We start from the raw sequence: 17145 nt of genomic DNA on the forward strand, positions 1-17145 counted from the left end.
TCCTAAAGTTTTGACAATTATGAAGTTGACTTGGGGCCAATGAAATTCCACTTACTCAATTTTATCACTCGTACATATATTTCTCACACTCTGATACATAGCCACCATCTTCTGGCTAGATAACACAGTCATCAACTCAACCCAACTTCATTATGAGATGCATCTTGCCTGTGTAAGTAATCTCACAAAATGTCTCATATAACCATAATATTTCTTTGGCTATTTACCATGTGAAAATTCCCCTCCCCAAAAGCTGTGTCCTGACACTTTGCACAAGACAGATGTGCATATACATATACACACAAATCGATCTTGCCTGTAATTCTCGCAAGTTTTCTTCATGGTTGAATGTAAATCTTGTGTCCAGAGCATTTTCTACATTTTCCAACCAGCAACGCAGCTCATCAAGCTTCTTTCTGTACTCTATCAGCTGCTGATTCTCTCCTTTTAGTCTTAAAAAGGAAAACAAAAAACCCACATGCATTTCCGCAGTGAACACAGCATGTCAGTCCTACATTACTTCTGTTCTGATGTAACAGTCACGTGGTTTTCAGTGGTTGGAGCATTTTAAATGATTCATTTTGGTATTCAAAGGATTCTATCTTCACATCATTAAAATACAAGATACTTGCGAGTTAATACTGCCACCTTAAAAACAGATAAATTTCAGTTCCAAAGTCACAAAATAGACTTTTAAAAGTCTTCAGAAAACATTAAGTATAAGTGACAGTAATAACACATTCAGGCCTAATCATTGTAAGCCACCACAAGGCCACTGTTAGTGAAAGTATTAGAAACATCCCTAAACCCTCGAAGGGAAAAATTCCTTAAATCACCCAAAGCTTAAACAGAACTCCTCAAATTAAATAATTAATTAAGAAAAATATTATTACATTTCCAAATGTATCAGGAGATGTTAAAAACATATAATTATATAAATGGCCTCCAAAAATAACTATTCATTCCAGGGACTATCCTTATATATATTTTTTGCAGTAAGAACTGAGGGGTGAACTTATAGTCCCAGATATGCTGAAAATTTGTATATTTATCTCCGACAACTTTGATCTTTTGAAGTAAATTTAAGGCTACTTCAAAACGGATGTTCATTTTGTTCAGAAAATACCTAGTCAGATGGATTAAATCATTGCAAACACAGACCTAAAGATTTTATTTTCTAGTATTGTGGAAATTCAAGACCAATACAAGTGTTTCAGTTAGTGTATCTTTGACAATGCAAAAATAAAAATCAAGGTAATGTACTCACAGCTCAGCTTCAGCCAGAGAAAGTAGCTGAGTATTCCCTCCTAAAAAAAGTCTGGCTTAGCAATGAAGTGATTTTAAAAACAAAGGAAAATTGTAAGAAAAGAAGTTTTGCAGTTGTCATTTGGTGGGTTGTGTTAAACACAGACTCACTAAGCAGTCAATTGCAGGTGCATTTATGAGAAATTGGTTCTAGAAGACAGTTCAAAACACAGAGGTCTGAATGTCAGGAAAATTCAGATTAATGACAGTGTGCAATAGAATGCACTATCTCTCCCAGAGTCTTCTAAATGAGATTCTCCTCATCACATCTGGTCAGACATCCAAATTCCTGATTAACTTATTACCTCTGTTGTCTATCCATGACCTCTGCAGTGATTGTTTTCCAGCGTCTGTTCAATCCCACCAGCTTCTCCTGCAGGAAGCTCCCATCTGTAGCAGACAGTTTCTGTATGATCCCTTCTCCAGTTCTGTTCAATGCTGAAACACTTGTCTGATGGCTGCTGACTCCCTCTTCAAGTTCCTGTCAGAAACGTAAAAGCCACACAGAATTTTATTACTGACCTAAAGTGACTTTGATCTGTGGCTTCTAATATGCAGGATGAATCCTGGGTGCATATTATTTTACTAAAACAGGCACTTAAAGTTGTCTTACTTAAAATTGGATGCTGTGATTTAAGATACTAAGAGTCTGTTGTTGAATCTAGTTCAATTTTCTAATGAGTGTCATAAAAAGCTAATGACACAGAATAGGCTGCCGAATACTACTTAGAATCACAGGAATTCATTTAAACCATCAGTGCTAGAATCCACACTCACGTTTGATTCCTTTCCTCTTAAAGTACAGCACTTTCTAGTAGTGCTAACAGATGGTATGACTTTTTTTTTTTTAACCAGTTCCTTTCATAACCTACCCCCCTATTTCTCTAATTTAACAGTATTTTAGCTAGGATAATTATGGCTGTGCTGCCATGGTCCCCAGACATCACAGAAAATCCATGAAACTAAACGAAGTCAGAAGATATTAGGATCAAAACTTCAAATATCCCTAACCACTACAAAAACCTCATGTTGTTAGTGAAAATTCCTTTGCAACTAGATCAGGAATAAGATGATTCAAGAAAGAGAAGAGAAATGCCCTAGAAGAAAACTCTAAGCAGCAACAAGGATAAAATACAAACCGTATGTCAGGCAGAACATACATTTCTTTCACAATACATACCTAACTCTTGGATAACCATTATTCCCAGAAAAAAAAAAAATATTCCAATCTTTAAAGTTATGTTTTCTTCTCCTTATTTAAAAGGAAGTAAAGTAGTTTAGCTAAACAGAACAGCTTGCTCTTCCATAATAATAAGCTAGAAAGACATCAGGGAATTAAATTCCAGAACTGAAGTCTGAAACAATCAAACCTAAGACATCTGTAATTGGAATCTTCACTTTTTCTAGATTGCTTATACAAGGCAGGATCTTGCAAAGTCATTAGTTCAAAACAATAATTTGCTAATTTATAATTGACCATTGTTGGGCTCCATTTTTTTAATTATGAGTAGAAAGTAAGTGAAATAATATACTGGATTTCTTAACTGATTAACATTTTTAAAACTGTAATGAAACTTAGAAAATAATTCAAATGTTGGCATAATTTTTGTTATCAAACTATCTCAAACCCATCCATACTAAGAGCCATCATAAAACCCCATACTGTAAGCAGGAGCTGAGCTCTTCCCCAAGAATCCTTTTAAACTGCAATTGAAAAAGAAATTTTAAGAGTTACCACTTTTTAATGTGCAATTGCACAGCCTCATTTCAAATCTGTATGTCTGTACAGAAAGTTAGATTTTTAGATAAAAATCTAGACTTGCTTGCTTTCTGCACAAATCATACATACCTGCTGATGCAGCCCAGCTGTCTGCAGGTCCAGGGTGCCATCTGGACCACGGGCATCGGCTAATAACACTTCAGCTTCCGTTATCCAGTGGGAGAGGTCATTGAGATCACAGTGGAACTGCCTCCATGCCTCAATCGCTCTGTCAAAGCCACTGTTTGAAAAAAAAAAAAAAAAAATCGAAAAATTATCCAAACTGTTTCAGTGAAAAGGCTGTGATTCCTACTGCAGTAAGTAGAAACTTTACTTGTGAAACAGGAAGGTTAATGTATAGCCTGGTCAACAAAGCCCTGGTGCTGAAGGCTTCCTGACATCATAGCAGCTGGTAAAAGCCAACAGCACAGACTGTCATTAACTTCCAGCTGAAGGAAAAAAGGGCAGTCCTAAGCAAACTTTTGTTTCTATCACTTAAAAAATAAAGATTGATTAGCTGCATCAAACTGGTCTGCAGAACCCTTTTTCTTCTTTATTGTAAAACAGATCAGATATCAGTGTGGAACATGGAATATGATTAATTGCTTAGATTTATTTTTTTTTATTCATAAATCATGGGGTGCTGGTGCCTGGAATTTAATGAGTGAAAGTGATTTTGATTATATAGAACTGATTGTATTACCAGTGGGCCTGCATAAGTGGGTCTTATACAATTTAATCACACAATAATTTACCAGGCATTTCATTATTATTACCATCTTTGCAGCCTCAAATTAATGTGTAGCTTAACTTGAAGGGCAGCATTTTCTAGCATGGAAACAGGCTGAATTATCACAGTCAGGAGGTTGTTTTTAACTAAAACAAGAGTTTTACTATGCTAGCAAACTAACAAAAACACCCCATCAATGTGAAATAAGAAAGCCATGTTAGAAAGACATAGAGTGGGCTTGCTTTCTATTTGTTGATTACTAACTCTATGTTACCATTATAAAGCAAATAGGACAGATGTCTCAAAGGACACAGGACTCAAACAACATGAAATCTACATCAGCGCCAACAGACTGGATAGTGTCCCATTCCAATCTAATAAAAATAGTCTTCTTTAAAGACATGGGAGGCCAGGTCTCCTGCTCATCAGAGGACTCTCTAATGTGACAGAGGAAAGATCTCATCTGCAGCCCATTATTTTTGTCTTAAACAATTCCAACAGCAAAGATTCCAGGGTTAACACTTACATACAGATGCAATCTGAAATTAGCAGCTTAACATCAAAGATACCCAAACCCAAACTTTAAAGAGCTACGATTGTATCTATTTTCTTCACTAATTAAATTCAACAATCCTAGAGTTACTACTGAGATTATTTTCATCAAAGTTTTATCTCATTTTTATCAAGACATCCATATTTCTTGGCACATACAGAGCTTTTTTGTTATTATTATTCTTCAAGTGGCCCAATTCTAATAACGAAGAAAGCCTTAAAAATGTCTCTAGAGAGACCCTACCTCCTAGTTCTACTGTTTCAGTTTCCTATGCACATCTCAGTTCAATAGTCTGGACTAACCTGTAGACTGACCCCAAATGTCATTCTCCTTTTAGTTCTCAGGTACATTTTAGTCTAACTGAACGTACTGTCTCACAATAGTATCTCATTCCACGTTTAATGAGAAGAGATATTCTAACACTTAAAATAGTTTTAAAAAATACTTTATTGGCTTCCTTCAAAATTAAAGTTTCTGGGGGAGTTTTGAACACATTACTTTTTTAGAATTCAGAGTTTTAAAACTTTAGAGGTTAAAGCTTTGTATCTCAACATGTTCTCTCCTGTCATTTCTGTTGTGAGCCCACAGTTCCATCAGTATTTTGAGCAACAAGATGAAATTTCACTCTGGTTTTGAGCCAGACACACATACTGCTGTTTCACTACAGACTGCCTCAGCTGAAAGATAAAAGTACCAAAGTCCTATCACTACAGCACGGAGACTTGGCTACTCCTAGCCTCCTCCACAGGAATCCACTTGTTTCCAAACCACAGCTCATTTCCAAGCCACTAACATTTTAAGCACTGGCAGAAAATCCATGGCAGAAGGAGCAGGACTAGCAAATCAGCATCATTACAAACCACTCAACAAAGAATTAAGCCTATACATACACGCACACAAAACACACAGACTTGACTTTATACATACGTTCAAGTCAAATTGAAGTCAACAGGATTTAGTTGAACACCTAAAAGCTTTGCCAAGTACAGTTTAATTCAACTTGTGCTTGGCTACATCAGAGCTTTTATCAAAGGTTTAACTACTTAGCTGGCACTCAATCATAAAATCATTACTGCCTCTGAAAACTAAATCAATCTTTTGCCAAAGACTTCAAATACTATTTCTACTAGTTCTGTCAAAATCTCCACCCACTCCAGGAACAGAAAAAAAGCTAGAGATTATTAAGGAGACAGAGTCTTCTAGCCTTCTTGCTTATACTGGCAACACTGGGAAAAGCAAGAATGAACTTGGCTAAAAATTCTTCTTAGTAACAGAAAGGGTATAAAATACTAATGGCAAAATACAGAATTTTAATATTGATGCTAATATTGTCTTCATTAATCAAAGTATATCCTTCTATTAAAATTGTAGCACTTAACATATTCAGGAAGCTACGCACCATTTTAGCTTAAATTGATGGTACAGTAGTCCCTTTTGTATGAAAATCGCACCCAGTATTATTCCTATTAAGATGCAGAGCTTTACAAATTTTATGAAGTTCAAGATTAATTTGTATTCAGTGAACCAACTGAGGAGGTAATCTGTTGTATTTTATCAGCTAATCATAAACATTGAACTTACTCTTAGATACACTTTTTCAATGGGAAAACTAGGTTTCTAGTTAACCTTAGGTACTTAATAAAATGATATTTAAGTAGTAAATGAAATTGTACTGATAATTACAAAAGGATAATATTAGTTAAAGCTTCTCAATTAAGTTGGGGGGGGAAGAGGCATAATTAAAGCTTAGTGCATGTCATACCTATGAAGACAACAAAATAGCTGCAGGCATTTAAATACAGATGGGCGCCAGATTCTGGAGCACTCGTCTCCAAACACAGCAGGTAACCACAGGCAGCTAGCAAGAGCACAGAAAGTGGTACCCAGCTGGCACCTCTATTTGTTTTCAAATTAAAAAATAGTGCAACAAGAGCATCTGCTGACTTATTAGAAATCTTGATGCTTCACTCATCCAATGGCCCAGAGTTTCTGGAAGTCTCTGCTTAGACAATACCACCAACCAATTTTTATATTCCTACACATACACCAGTGCTCTAAGAAAGGTTTTAAAACATCAGCTTACATAACACACACTTCATAAAAACATCTCTTCAAAATACACTACCAAATGCATTTGATATCAGATTTCTGGTGACACTGAGCAAGCAAACATAGCTAGACATTACTTTGTGCTATACAGACCTTCTGCGTTAGCCATTACCTTATATCACCATTAAAAAGAAAATATTGTAAAAGCAAATTAACTACAGTATGAGCCTTTGCATTTAAGTTTCATAGAATCATTTTCAGTCATTAAGGGTTTTTTTGCATAGCAGCAATCTCAGTGTCTACTGCTATTTACAGTGTGAGTACATCTTCAGCTTAGTGGTAACTTCCTGAACACATACTTCCACCAATTCCAACTTAAAATGCCTTTCTGACACACTTTTCCAAGTTTGACTAAGTGGTATTGAGTTTGTTTTTAAGCATTTAAAGATGTTTCAGATAATAAGGCATTTTCAGTTTAGAGCATCTTCTGTAAGGGGTGAGGGAAATTCACATCTTAAGTTTAAACTCTTTTTTTCTCCATTTTTTTTGCATAAGTGCAATTACAGAAAGGAAATAGGAAATACATTTTTCTTAAGCATTGATTTCAATATTCTCTTCTTCTCTCAACCACAAAATTTTCTAATATGGCCATCTCTCATCTTCAATTATTTACCACAAAGATTATTGGCAACTATCCTACATGCTATATTTTAAAAAGAACCTATCCTTTCAAACTCCTTCCCTCCTTCAAAAGCAGCCTTGAATTCTTTGTTAAAAGATGCCTTACTCAACATCTTTCTTGTATAACTTTGCTCTGTGATAGCTTTACAAAACAAAATTTTTATGTTTTATAAACAAAATATGCTATTATATAAAGTAAAAACAATCAGCTTCATAAAAGCACACAAACTACAATTTGCATGTTAACTGTTTTGACAGTCAATAATTCCCGCAATTATTGTGTAATACTAACATATTAAAGCTAATTACTCCCAAACTCTTTATCTTCATCATTAGGGTACATTTGTAAAACACTTATATTCAAGTACACAAAATATTTACCACGTGGTCACAAAAACCAAACATCCTTGACTTACCACTTACGATCATTGTACATTCTATTAATTCTATCCCATTCTGCATTCAACTGGGTTAGCGCATCTCCTATTTGTATCGCCTCAGGTCCAGATGCTTCTAATATAACATCAGGTTGCTTCTCATGTATGACTGCAATTTGATCCCCAAGTTTATCCAAAATATCTTTTACATTCTGCAAGAACAGGAATGACACAAGCCATTAGTAAAGTCAACACCAGCAGGAAATAATAATTAAAAAAAAGGACCAAAAAGTAATATCTTCAAAACACTGTTCCAAAAATCAGTATCTACAATAAGACCGTAACCATCAGCATCAGCAGTTTACAGATTAAATCAGTTTTAGCAACTGGACTGAATAGTCCATCACACCTTTTTAAGCATATGTCCTTCTCAGTTTTTTATGAAGAGGATGAAATATGTTATATATCCAATCTGTTCCTGAGGTAAAGGGGCATACCATACCTCTCAAAACAGCAGTATCTCAATTCCTAAACAAATCTGCCCCGTAACATAAAGACACTGAACATATTCCTTCCTCATGTAAAAAATGAGCCACAAAACATGAATTTATTATGCTTTACGTAACCTCTCATATGCACAGAACCGCAAAAGCATAAGCTACATAAAAGTTTTAGAGTTAAATGACAAAGTTAAAGCAAACTATCTCAAATATCATTGAACTGGGATGCAAAAATACCTTTAAACCAGATGCTGTTGTAAGACTGCCTTGGTATTCAGAGGACAAACAGTCGATGCAAACAGTGGAATTTACTTATCTTTTTGAATTTAAAACAGTAACACTTCTCAAAAGTCTATGCTCTGCTATTTGCTTCTTCTGAAAACATCCTTAGAATATACCAAAATTTCAAAATCAGATGAGAGACCTGCACCAAAATGAAGTATTTTAAACCCATCTTAACATAAACACTCCTAACTGTACTTAAGGGAGCACAGAAGCAGAGTAAACAGGGACAAGAATCACCCACGTTGTCAAAGGGTGGCATCACTCTCCTATTTGCTTTTGAAAATTAGCCAAAAAAAAAGACAAAAAATGAAAGCATGTACACAGTAGGTCAGAAAAGCAGGTCAGAAAAATGGACTGAAATTCTGAAAAGCTTTTAAAGAGCCTGTATAACAGCTGCAGAAACCGTTGATCTAACTCTAGGTGAGAGGCAAAGCCTGACTATCTCAAACACAGGACACATGGACCCCACTATGCTTCCCACCCCACATAGGTATATCTACCTGCACCACACCATGTGCAATTCTCTCAAATCCAATGGATGTTTTCTGTGGGAATCTCTGTATCGTGCTCCTTTGCATGTTCAAAATTAAGCAGGACTCAGATTTCTACATACTTTATTCCCATTTGACAGCACGATTCAATATTTTCAAACATACTTTCTTCATCCCCTTTTGAAGGGCAAAACCTTAACTATTACTTCATCATTAATCACACAGTTAAATCCACTGGCTGGCAATGAGGAGAAGTGGGAGCTTAACATTGAGCACATATTGATGCTTTGCTAATCAGAACAGCTACCATTGTCTTGTGGCCTCATATATAGCTTCACACAAAAGTCAAGAATCTCCTTTTCTCCCTCTTCCCATGTGAGCAATTGTTTTCACATGACACAGAGAGTAGCTGTATTAAGACCACTAAGCAGGAACATAAGGAGATTGCCTTTAGCATTTCTCTACATATTATGTAGACAATGTGATGAAAAACTCAAGTTTCTCCAACAAAAGTCGTCCAACCCTTCTCTCCAAATGTCCCACCCAGCTTTCACACCGTTCCACTTTGTATCAGATTCTGCGCAAAAGAAAAATTAGCCACAAAACTGTCTCATTATTTAATTTTCAGTGCATATTGGTCCAGTATATACTGAGCAAAAATACAAATACAGCTATACAGTCACTGAAGCGTTTGTTGGGCTTTTTTTCTGCTATTCGATTCTCCCATTCTTCCTTCTGAATAGAATGTTTAGGCATGCAGTACCTTTAGTGCATCTTCCTGAGTGGAAAAATCCTCATAGATGCCAGTATTTAGCTCTGGTGCATTCAGCAGCAGTTCCACATCAGCCATGGCCAGCAAGACTTTGTTGATTTCAACCAAGTATTCAGCTGAAAAAGGCAACGTCCTAACCCCTGTGGCAAAGTGGCCTTTTAACCTCTGCTGGACAGGGATTGCCTAAAAACATGAAAGTTCATTTTATATTTCAAAGAACAAGCAACTTTATGTAACTTTGCTAGAAAGGTCTTTGATTTGTCTTTTAATGTAGAAAAGTACTTATTCTGAATATAGTATAGTGATTTAGGATTTTTTTCATAAATTCAGAAAGCTGCAAGTCCTGCAGAGAACTGTTTCTATATTTATTTTAAAAGTTAGAAAAAAGTAGATATCATCCTTTACAATGGCCCTGTGTTGTTCTTTACTGAAACTATAGGGACTGGGAAGGTCACTGCTGTTTCTCTCACCTTAGTCCTTACTGTTTCCAGAAATTACACTTCTTGATCAAGCCTGTATCTAGTTGTGAATACACCCCACTGTCTGTTCCCTTCATCATCAAGGACTCCCAGAAGTTACCAATTTATTGAAGCAGACTTTTTCTCCCTCTCCACATTGTTTTCAGTAAGCGTCCCCCACCCACATTTTCCCAACCATTTTTTAAATAAATTAGTGCTCCACCGGTAGCACAATATGCTTTTTGCAGCAATAAGAGACACTAACTCCTCAAGAGCTTGGCAATTGTTATCTCTGGCTGTTTGACCAGGCTATCTAGCCAAGTACCATGTTAGCAGATAAGAAAGCAAGAACAGTAATTTAATGAAGCTTCTTCTTGGATCGTAAATGATGGCCTGGATCTGAAGCATTAGGAATCCAGCTTCAAGAAGCTATACTTTGCCATGCCTGGCAAAGGTAGCAGAGGCAGGTGAGCCAGATAGTCTGAAGACTGAAAGAATTCTTTTGCTGAAAAGGTTTCTTGTCCAACAGGTTTCTGTTACCATCTCTGAAAACAGCCCAGTTCTTTAAAATCAGCAATGAAAAAGTAAACCCACCTCCAAATACTGAACAATTCAAGCAACTTTTAAGCCACTATCCTGTACTCAGTGAATTTGAGTCAAGCAAGACAGAAACAGTAGCACTCAACTGTATGATTTACTAACAGCTGAGAATACACTTAAGAGCATGAAGAATAAATGTAAGTTCACAGCAATTTCAGCCAGTGAATTTTACTTTGCAATTAGTCTGGGCGCACACATGCAACTTGCAGGCACAGCTGACAACCTGTAAAATATTCAGCTCTACTAACACAGTTGTTTGCAAACACCTGTCTGTATATTCCTCCTCCACATGTTTCTGAGCATTTCAGTTAATTTGAGTGACATATTTGAAATCTAACATATGCAGCATGCGTAGTGAAAAAGGAAAAAGGATTGCAGTAGAAAAAGTATGTTCACGTATTCACCATTCAGGATTTCTTCTCATGCACTGAATACTCCTAAGGATTTTCTTTGTTTTGTATTGGTTTGGGGCTTTTCCTTTTTTTTTTTTTTTTTTTTAATTAGACAGTCATCCCTGGGGACACAGTACTTCCACAAGACCTTTATCACCAAACATGGTATGCTTTCAGTCATTCATTGCACACCAGAGAAATAGGATGTACAGGCACATAAGCATAAATTGAGTCTACTGAGAGCAAGTATTACAGACAAGCATCATAAAATACTCAGCGTTGCTTTTGATTCAGTAACAGTACAGCAAGCACCCCAATAAAAACCAAACTACTCCATACGCTTTAGTTACAAATCCAGCATCTTGGTCCCTGATGCTCACCAAACGTATTTTTTTTTGAGGTGTTGTATATATTTTGTCAGCTTCCATCACTGAAATTTGGAGCAAAAGCCCAAGGCTTAGACAGTAGTATGATTTCCTGTGGAAGGAGAGGTCCCAGCTCCCAAGAAATCAGACAAAGCTTGTGCAACTCAAAGTATCTTTTACCCAGCAATGTGGAATAAGCCTGGGTTTGAACAAATACCAGGATGCCTGCTGCAGCACAGTCGCTTGCAGCATCTTCACAGGGTATTTTCTATAACTCTCCATCATCCCACAAGTCCCCAAATGAATAGGTCACTGGACTTCATAGCTTTCTACTTCCCACACATTACCTCCCATTAGAAAAAACTTGCACAAGATTTAAAACAGCATCTGTTGGCATACAGCAAATGTGTTTTCCAGTTGTTGCCAACAATGACATATACTGGAATTTTCTGCTTCCCCAGTAGCACCATCCTGGACCAGGTTGCTGCTCTCTTCTGCAAAGCAGTGAATTCCTCCTGGTGCTGTTCCTGCAGAGTACACCTCATTACTAATCTCATCCAGCTGCCTCCCATCAACGAGATGATGTTTCCTCCTCTCACAACCCTCCTTCTTAAAGGTGAACATATGTAAGTGTTATAAACACATTAGTGCTTTACTATAGCCAAGTTTTAATTGTTCAGCTGTTCTCTACCTTGCACTGCGGACTGGCAGTTTCTAAAATGCAGCATAAAGCACTAAGAAAATGGAAGAGCAGAAGTTTCACATAACTGTCTCATACAAATCAAACATCTAAGTGTCACAGAAACTGGTTTTTTAGGGTTTGGGTTTAGTTTTTTTTAAATTAAAAGAAAAAACAGGCAAGCAAACTCTTTTCTTAAGCACTCACAAATAAAAAGTTAATAAATTTTTTAGGAGGAGATCTGACTGGATGACTTAATAGCTCTTTTCTACTTTTATTTCAGTGGTGACAGTGCATGTTTATGAAATTTTGTATCTCTTTAACTATTAGGAAAAATCTAAGACTGAGCTATAGCATTGGTGGATAAGGGAAGAGCAACTTATGTCATCTACCTGGATTTGTGCAAAGCATTTGACACTGTCCTGCATGACATCCTTGTCTCTAAATTGGAGAGACATGGATTTGACAGATGGACAACTCGGTGGATATGGAATTGGCTGCATGGTCGCACGCAAAGAGCTGCGGTCAACGGCTTGATGTCCAAGTGGACACCAGTGATGAACCACTCCTCAGGGGTCAGTATTGGGACTGGCACTGTTTAACAACTTTGCTGGTGACATGGACAGATTTAGATTAGATGTTAGAAAGAAATTTTTTACTGTGAGGGTGGTGAGGCACTGGAACAGGTTGCCCAGAGAGGTTGTGGATGCCCCATCCCTGGCAGTGTTTAAGGCCAGGTTTGGGCAACCTGGTCTAGTGGGGGTGTCCCTGCCCATGGCAGGGGGGTTGGAACTAGATGATCTTTAAGGTCCCTTCCAACCTAAACCATTCTATGATTCCATGAAAATACTCAGTTACTAGTGTATATTCTATAAATAAGGGCTCTCAATGAGAGCTGCTAAAAATAATTTTAATTCAGTGGTCAAATAAAAATTTGTTTCCTCCTACACTTGGAATCTAGTTTGACCTGCAATTCAAAAATTGGTTTCAGATTTTCTTCCCCTTTTACATTTAAATATATTTTGAAACAAAATCTACCAAAAGTTCAACTCAAGGAGATATTCTGACTTTCTTCTAAATGCATTTTTGAAAATATTGCCCAAGAAATTGACATAAAATTAAATAATTTACCTTGCATGTTTAACTACATAAACATTTTAACCAGAAATGTTTACTCAGTTTAATCTCAGATCACCACACATTACTTGTCGTCTTTGCAAACAAATACCATTTTGATTAGAAATGCTCACATTTTACCTTTCCTTGACCCTTCTCTCTCATACTCAAAATATTTCATAGTCATTTTTCTAGGAAAATGTTTCCCAAAGCTAAAATCTTATGTCCATTTTATTTGTTCTTCTAGGTTAATTAATGCAGTCAGTAAGCATCGTATTTGTGGGCAATGTACCTAATGGTTCATATTTAAGTAACCCAGAACCTTCCCTATAAGAAGCACAATAAGCAAACAAACATGTTTTCTTTATTACAGGAATAATACTTCAACAGCCTTCAAAATGGTGTCTGTGTTTCAGTTTATAGGAAAAACTGCACTGTGCCTGCAACAGCAAATTCACTTACCATCTGCAAAATTATCATTTTCACTTCAAAACAGTTTTCTAAAACCTGGAAAAATCTCTCAGGAACTTTAGTCAACTAATTACCTCTGCAATTTAAGGTTTAATTTTTCCTTTCCCTCATTCCGAACCAAGTGAGAACAGAGCAATTTAAATAAAAACTAAAGCAAAGTCAGAAAAGAAGGAACTCAAGGAGATAGAAACTTCCGATGCAGGCTTTTCTAGCTAACAGATTTGTGGCAAAACAAGGGTTATTCAGAAGTACCTGCTATGCAGAAGGGTTACCAATATTTCAGAGACACTTAACTCCATAATCCCTAGAAGCATACATGATGAGGAATATTTATGATCCAGCTACTTCCAGCAAATCAATATATAGATATATATGACCTTCAAGCACCATAAATCAGTCCTCTCCTCCACACTCATATACAAAAACATAAATAATGTATTATGTAAAATCTAAATTGGAGTCTCCTCCCCAGCTTGCTGGCTGAAATCTTTCTTTCCATCCCCGTTTGTTCATTTCAAACACTAGTTTCTCTTCCTCTGCTCACTGCACCTTCCTTACATCAAGGTGAGGGGCTGAGCCAGCTGTACACCAGTGCGTCAAGAATTCATTTAGTGCCTCTCAGTCCTGAGCTAAGATGAGCAAAAAGCACTGCAATTTCCTATTTGGTAGTCTGGAGGCCCTATGGATACATCCAGGCTTTCCCTTTCCGCACCTTCATCAGACATCCCTACTGACTACAGGAGGAAGAGGAGGGAGGGTGTTCAAGCACAAAATAGATGGTAAAAATTGGGGAGGGGCAGTTTCTGTTGCAGATTTTTAGCATTACAGTCCTGTGTGTCATTGTCCTGTGTACCCCCACCCTCCACCCCCCCCAGTGCTGAAGGTAAGTCAAGTCTGGTTTCTTGAAGAAAATTCTGGAGCAACTGTGTTCATCTAAAATGATGATGATATTTGGGAACACTATTTCTCCCTTCAGAAATCATATAGTCACACACTATTTTTGGTGTTCAAGATCAATTACTAAAGCAGGTGAAAGAACAAGCCTTAAAAGTAAAATATCATCACCTGAGATAGGCTGGTTTACCACTCAAATATCAGAAAGCAAGAGGCACAGGCACATCAAGCAAAAGCAGCAATTTCCAAGTTTCACAGCAGTAATGAAAACTGCTGTGGTCATTTCTGAAAGCCTAGCTGACTCAGTCAAACTAGAAAACTACATCTGGAAGTATAAGGGAATTTTTACACAACTAATCCTGAGGAAAGATAACGTTTCTCCATCAATAGTCTATTGTAATTGCTATGGTAATCCATATTTACATGATATTCTGCATTCAGCACCCACACACCAAAATGCAGTAATCCAGCAGTGCCAGGGATTAGCTGCAGAATATCCTTAAAGAAAAGGGCTTTATAGGAGGCCAAGGATCTTCCTTAGAGAAGATCAGTCAACCTGCAGTGAGACCAACAGTGACAAGGAAGACCAGTCTGTAGCACAACTGGACTACTCCCATTAGGAAAAAACCACCCATGTGGACCCTTTTCCCTGTTGAATCTGGTAATTGATCCACTCAGAGCAGCTGATGGTCAAGCAGAAAAACTGAATCATGTTGTTTTACTTTAAATGTGTATAAATCTCCATTTTCTTCAAACAAATTCCCTGGCATCAGTCAGGTCCCAAGGAATCATAGAATGGCATGGGTTGGAAGGGACCTTAAAGATCATCTAGTTCCAACCCCCCTGCCATGGGCAGGGACACCCCCCACTAGACCAGGTTGCCCAAAGCCCCATCCAACCTGGCCTTGAACACTGCCAGGGATGGGGCATCCACAACCTCTCTGGGCAACCTGTTCCAGTGCCTCACCACCCTCACAGTGAAGAATTTCTTTCTAACATCTAATCTAAATCGGCCCTCCTTCAGCTTAAACCCATTACCCCCTGTCCTGTCACTACACTCCCTCATAAACAGTCCCTCACCAGCTTTCCTGTAGGCCCCTTCAGGTACTGGAAGGCTGCAATTAGGTCTCCCCGCAGCCTTCTTTTCTCCAGGCTGAACAATCCCAACTCTCTCAGCCTGTCCTCACAGGAGAGGTGCTCCAGCCCTCTGATCAGCTTCATGGCCCTCCTCTGGACTTGCTCCAACAGCTCTATGTCCCTCCTGTACTGGGGCCCCCAGAGCTGGACGCAGTACTCCAGGTGGGGTCTCACCAGAGCGGAGTAGAGGGGCAGGATCACCTCCCTCGACCTGCTGGTCACACCTCTTTGGATGCAGCCAGGACACGGTTGGCTTTCTGGGATGCAAGCGCACATTGCTGGCTCATGTTGAGCTTCTCATCAATCAATACCCCCAAGTCCTTCTCCTTGGGGCTGCTCTCAATCCATTCCTTGCCCAGCCTATAGTCGTGCTTGGGATTGTCCCGACCCACATGCAGGACCTTGGACTTGGCCTTGTTGAACTTCATGCGGTTTGCATGGGCCCACCTCTCCAGCCTGTCAAGGTCCCTCTGGATGGCATCCCTTCCCTCCAGCGTGTCGACCCCACCACACAGCTTGGTGTCATCAGCAAACTTGCTGAGGGTGCGCTCGATCCCGCTGTCCATGTCACCGACAAAGATGTTAAACAGTGCCGGTCCCAGTACCGACCCCTGAGGAACACCACTTGTCACCGTTCTCCACTTGGACATTGAGCCGTTGACCCCAACTCTTTGAGTGTGACCATCCAGCCAATTCCTTATCCACCAAGTGGTCCATCCATCAAATCCATGAGGTCATGTGCAAGTGCCACAGTACACCAGGAGTGACTGCTGGGTACCCAACACAGCAGTCAGATATCAGACAGTTAAACAGACCCCGGGATCATCTTTGCTGCCCAGCTCTGCATGGGAAGCTTATAATTTGGCAAAGTGTCGTGAAAGAGAAGCAGATTTAAAGACGGCTGGTACTGAATAGCTAGCATGACCAACGAGAGCAGACCATCTGCCATAGGTCTACAGCTATCAGAGGCAGCTGAAGCCACATAGCACTACAGCTGGGAAAAAAGAGCACCACATTACGGTTTTGTGGTGCGAGTCTCACAAGGAACCAGAGCATTTTATCCCTGCCTCCAAGTTAATTGGTGCTGGGTTAAAAAGTTACAGAGCAGTCAAAAAGAGATTGATTGATTTTAATTATGAAGCTTCATACACAGAAACTGAGAAGTACTTGACAGATTGCCTAGCCCCCAAGCTTGTCCAAGAAATTACTTACTGCTTCACAAGGTTCCTCATTGTTACTGCCTAAAATATTAATGTAATTACCATGTGGTCAAAGTGTTTTGAAGGATGAAAAAGATAAACAATAATTTAAAAAAAAAACCCCACAACTCCACACCAAACCACAACAAAAAACAAGCCAAACAAACAAACCACACTGAAAGTATCTGTACCCTCGACAACTAAGATATACAGTTTTCTGGGCAGTAAATTTTACCAGACCCAGACATCCTATTAAATCAGTTGTGAAATTGTTTGTCAAGACTCGCACACACACATTATCACACGTAACTCTTCTCATCAGAAATACTTCA

At 38.3% G+C, this 17145-nt stretch overlaps 1 protein-coding gene across 5 annotated transcripts in view; it reads right to left on the reverse strand.

Annotated features, from left to right (window-relative positions):
* UTRN (utrophin) overlaps positions 1 to 17145 on the reverse strand; it is a 411474-nt gene that overhangs the window by 238476 nt on the left and 155853 nt on the right. For all 5 annotated transcript variants that reach the window (XM_075748479.1, XM_075748477.1, XM_075748480.1 and 2 more), the window contains 5 exons: positions 9494 to 9685; positions 7494 to 7666; positions 3155 to 3305; positions 1611 to 1786; positions 317 to 452 (listed from right to left, as the gene is read on the reverse strand). In XM_075748479.1, the coding sequence (XP_075604594.1) occupies positions 317 to 452; positions 1611 to 1786; positions 3155 to 3305; positions 7494 to 7666; positions 9494 to 9685 (828 nt within the window). The remainder of the gene's footprint in view (positions 1 to 316; positions 453 to 1610; positions 1787 to 3154; positions 3306 to 7493; positions 7667 to 9493; positions 9686 to 17145) is intronic.

Source organism: Balearica regulorum, chromosome 3, assembly GCF_011004875.1.
Source record: "Balearica regulorum gibbericeps isolate bBalReg1 chromosome 3, bBalReg1.pri, whole genome shotgun sequence".
Classification (NCBI taxonomy): domain Eukaryota; kingdom Metazoa; phylum Chordata; class Aves; order Gruiformes; family Gruidae; genus Balearica; species Balearica regulorum.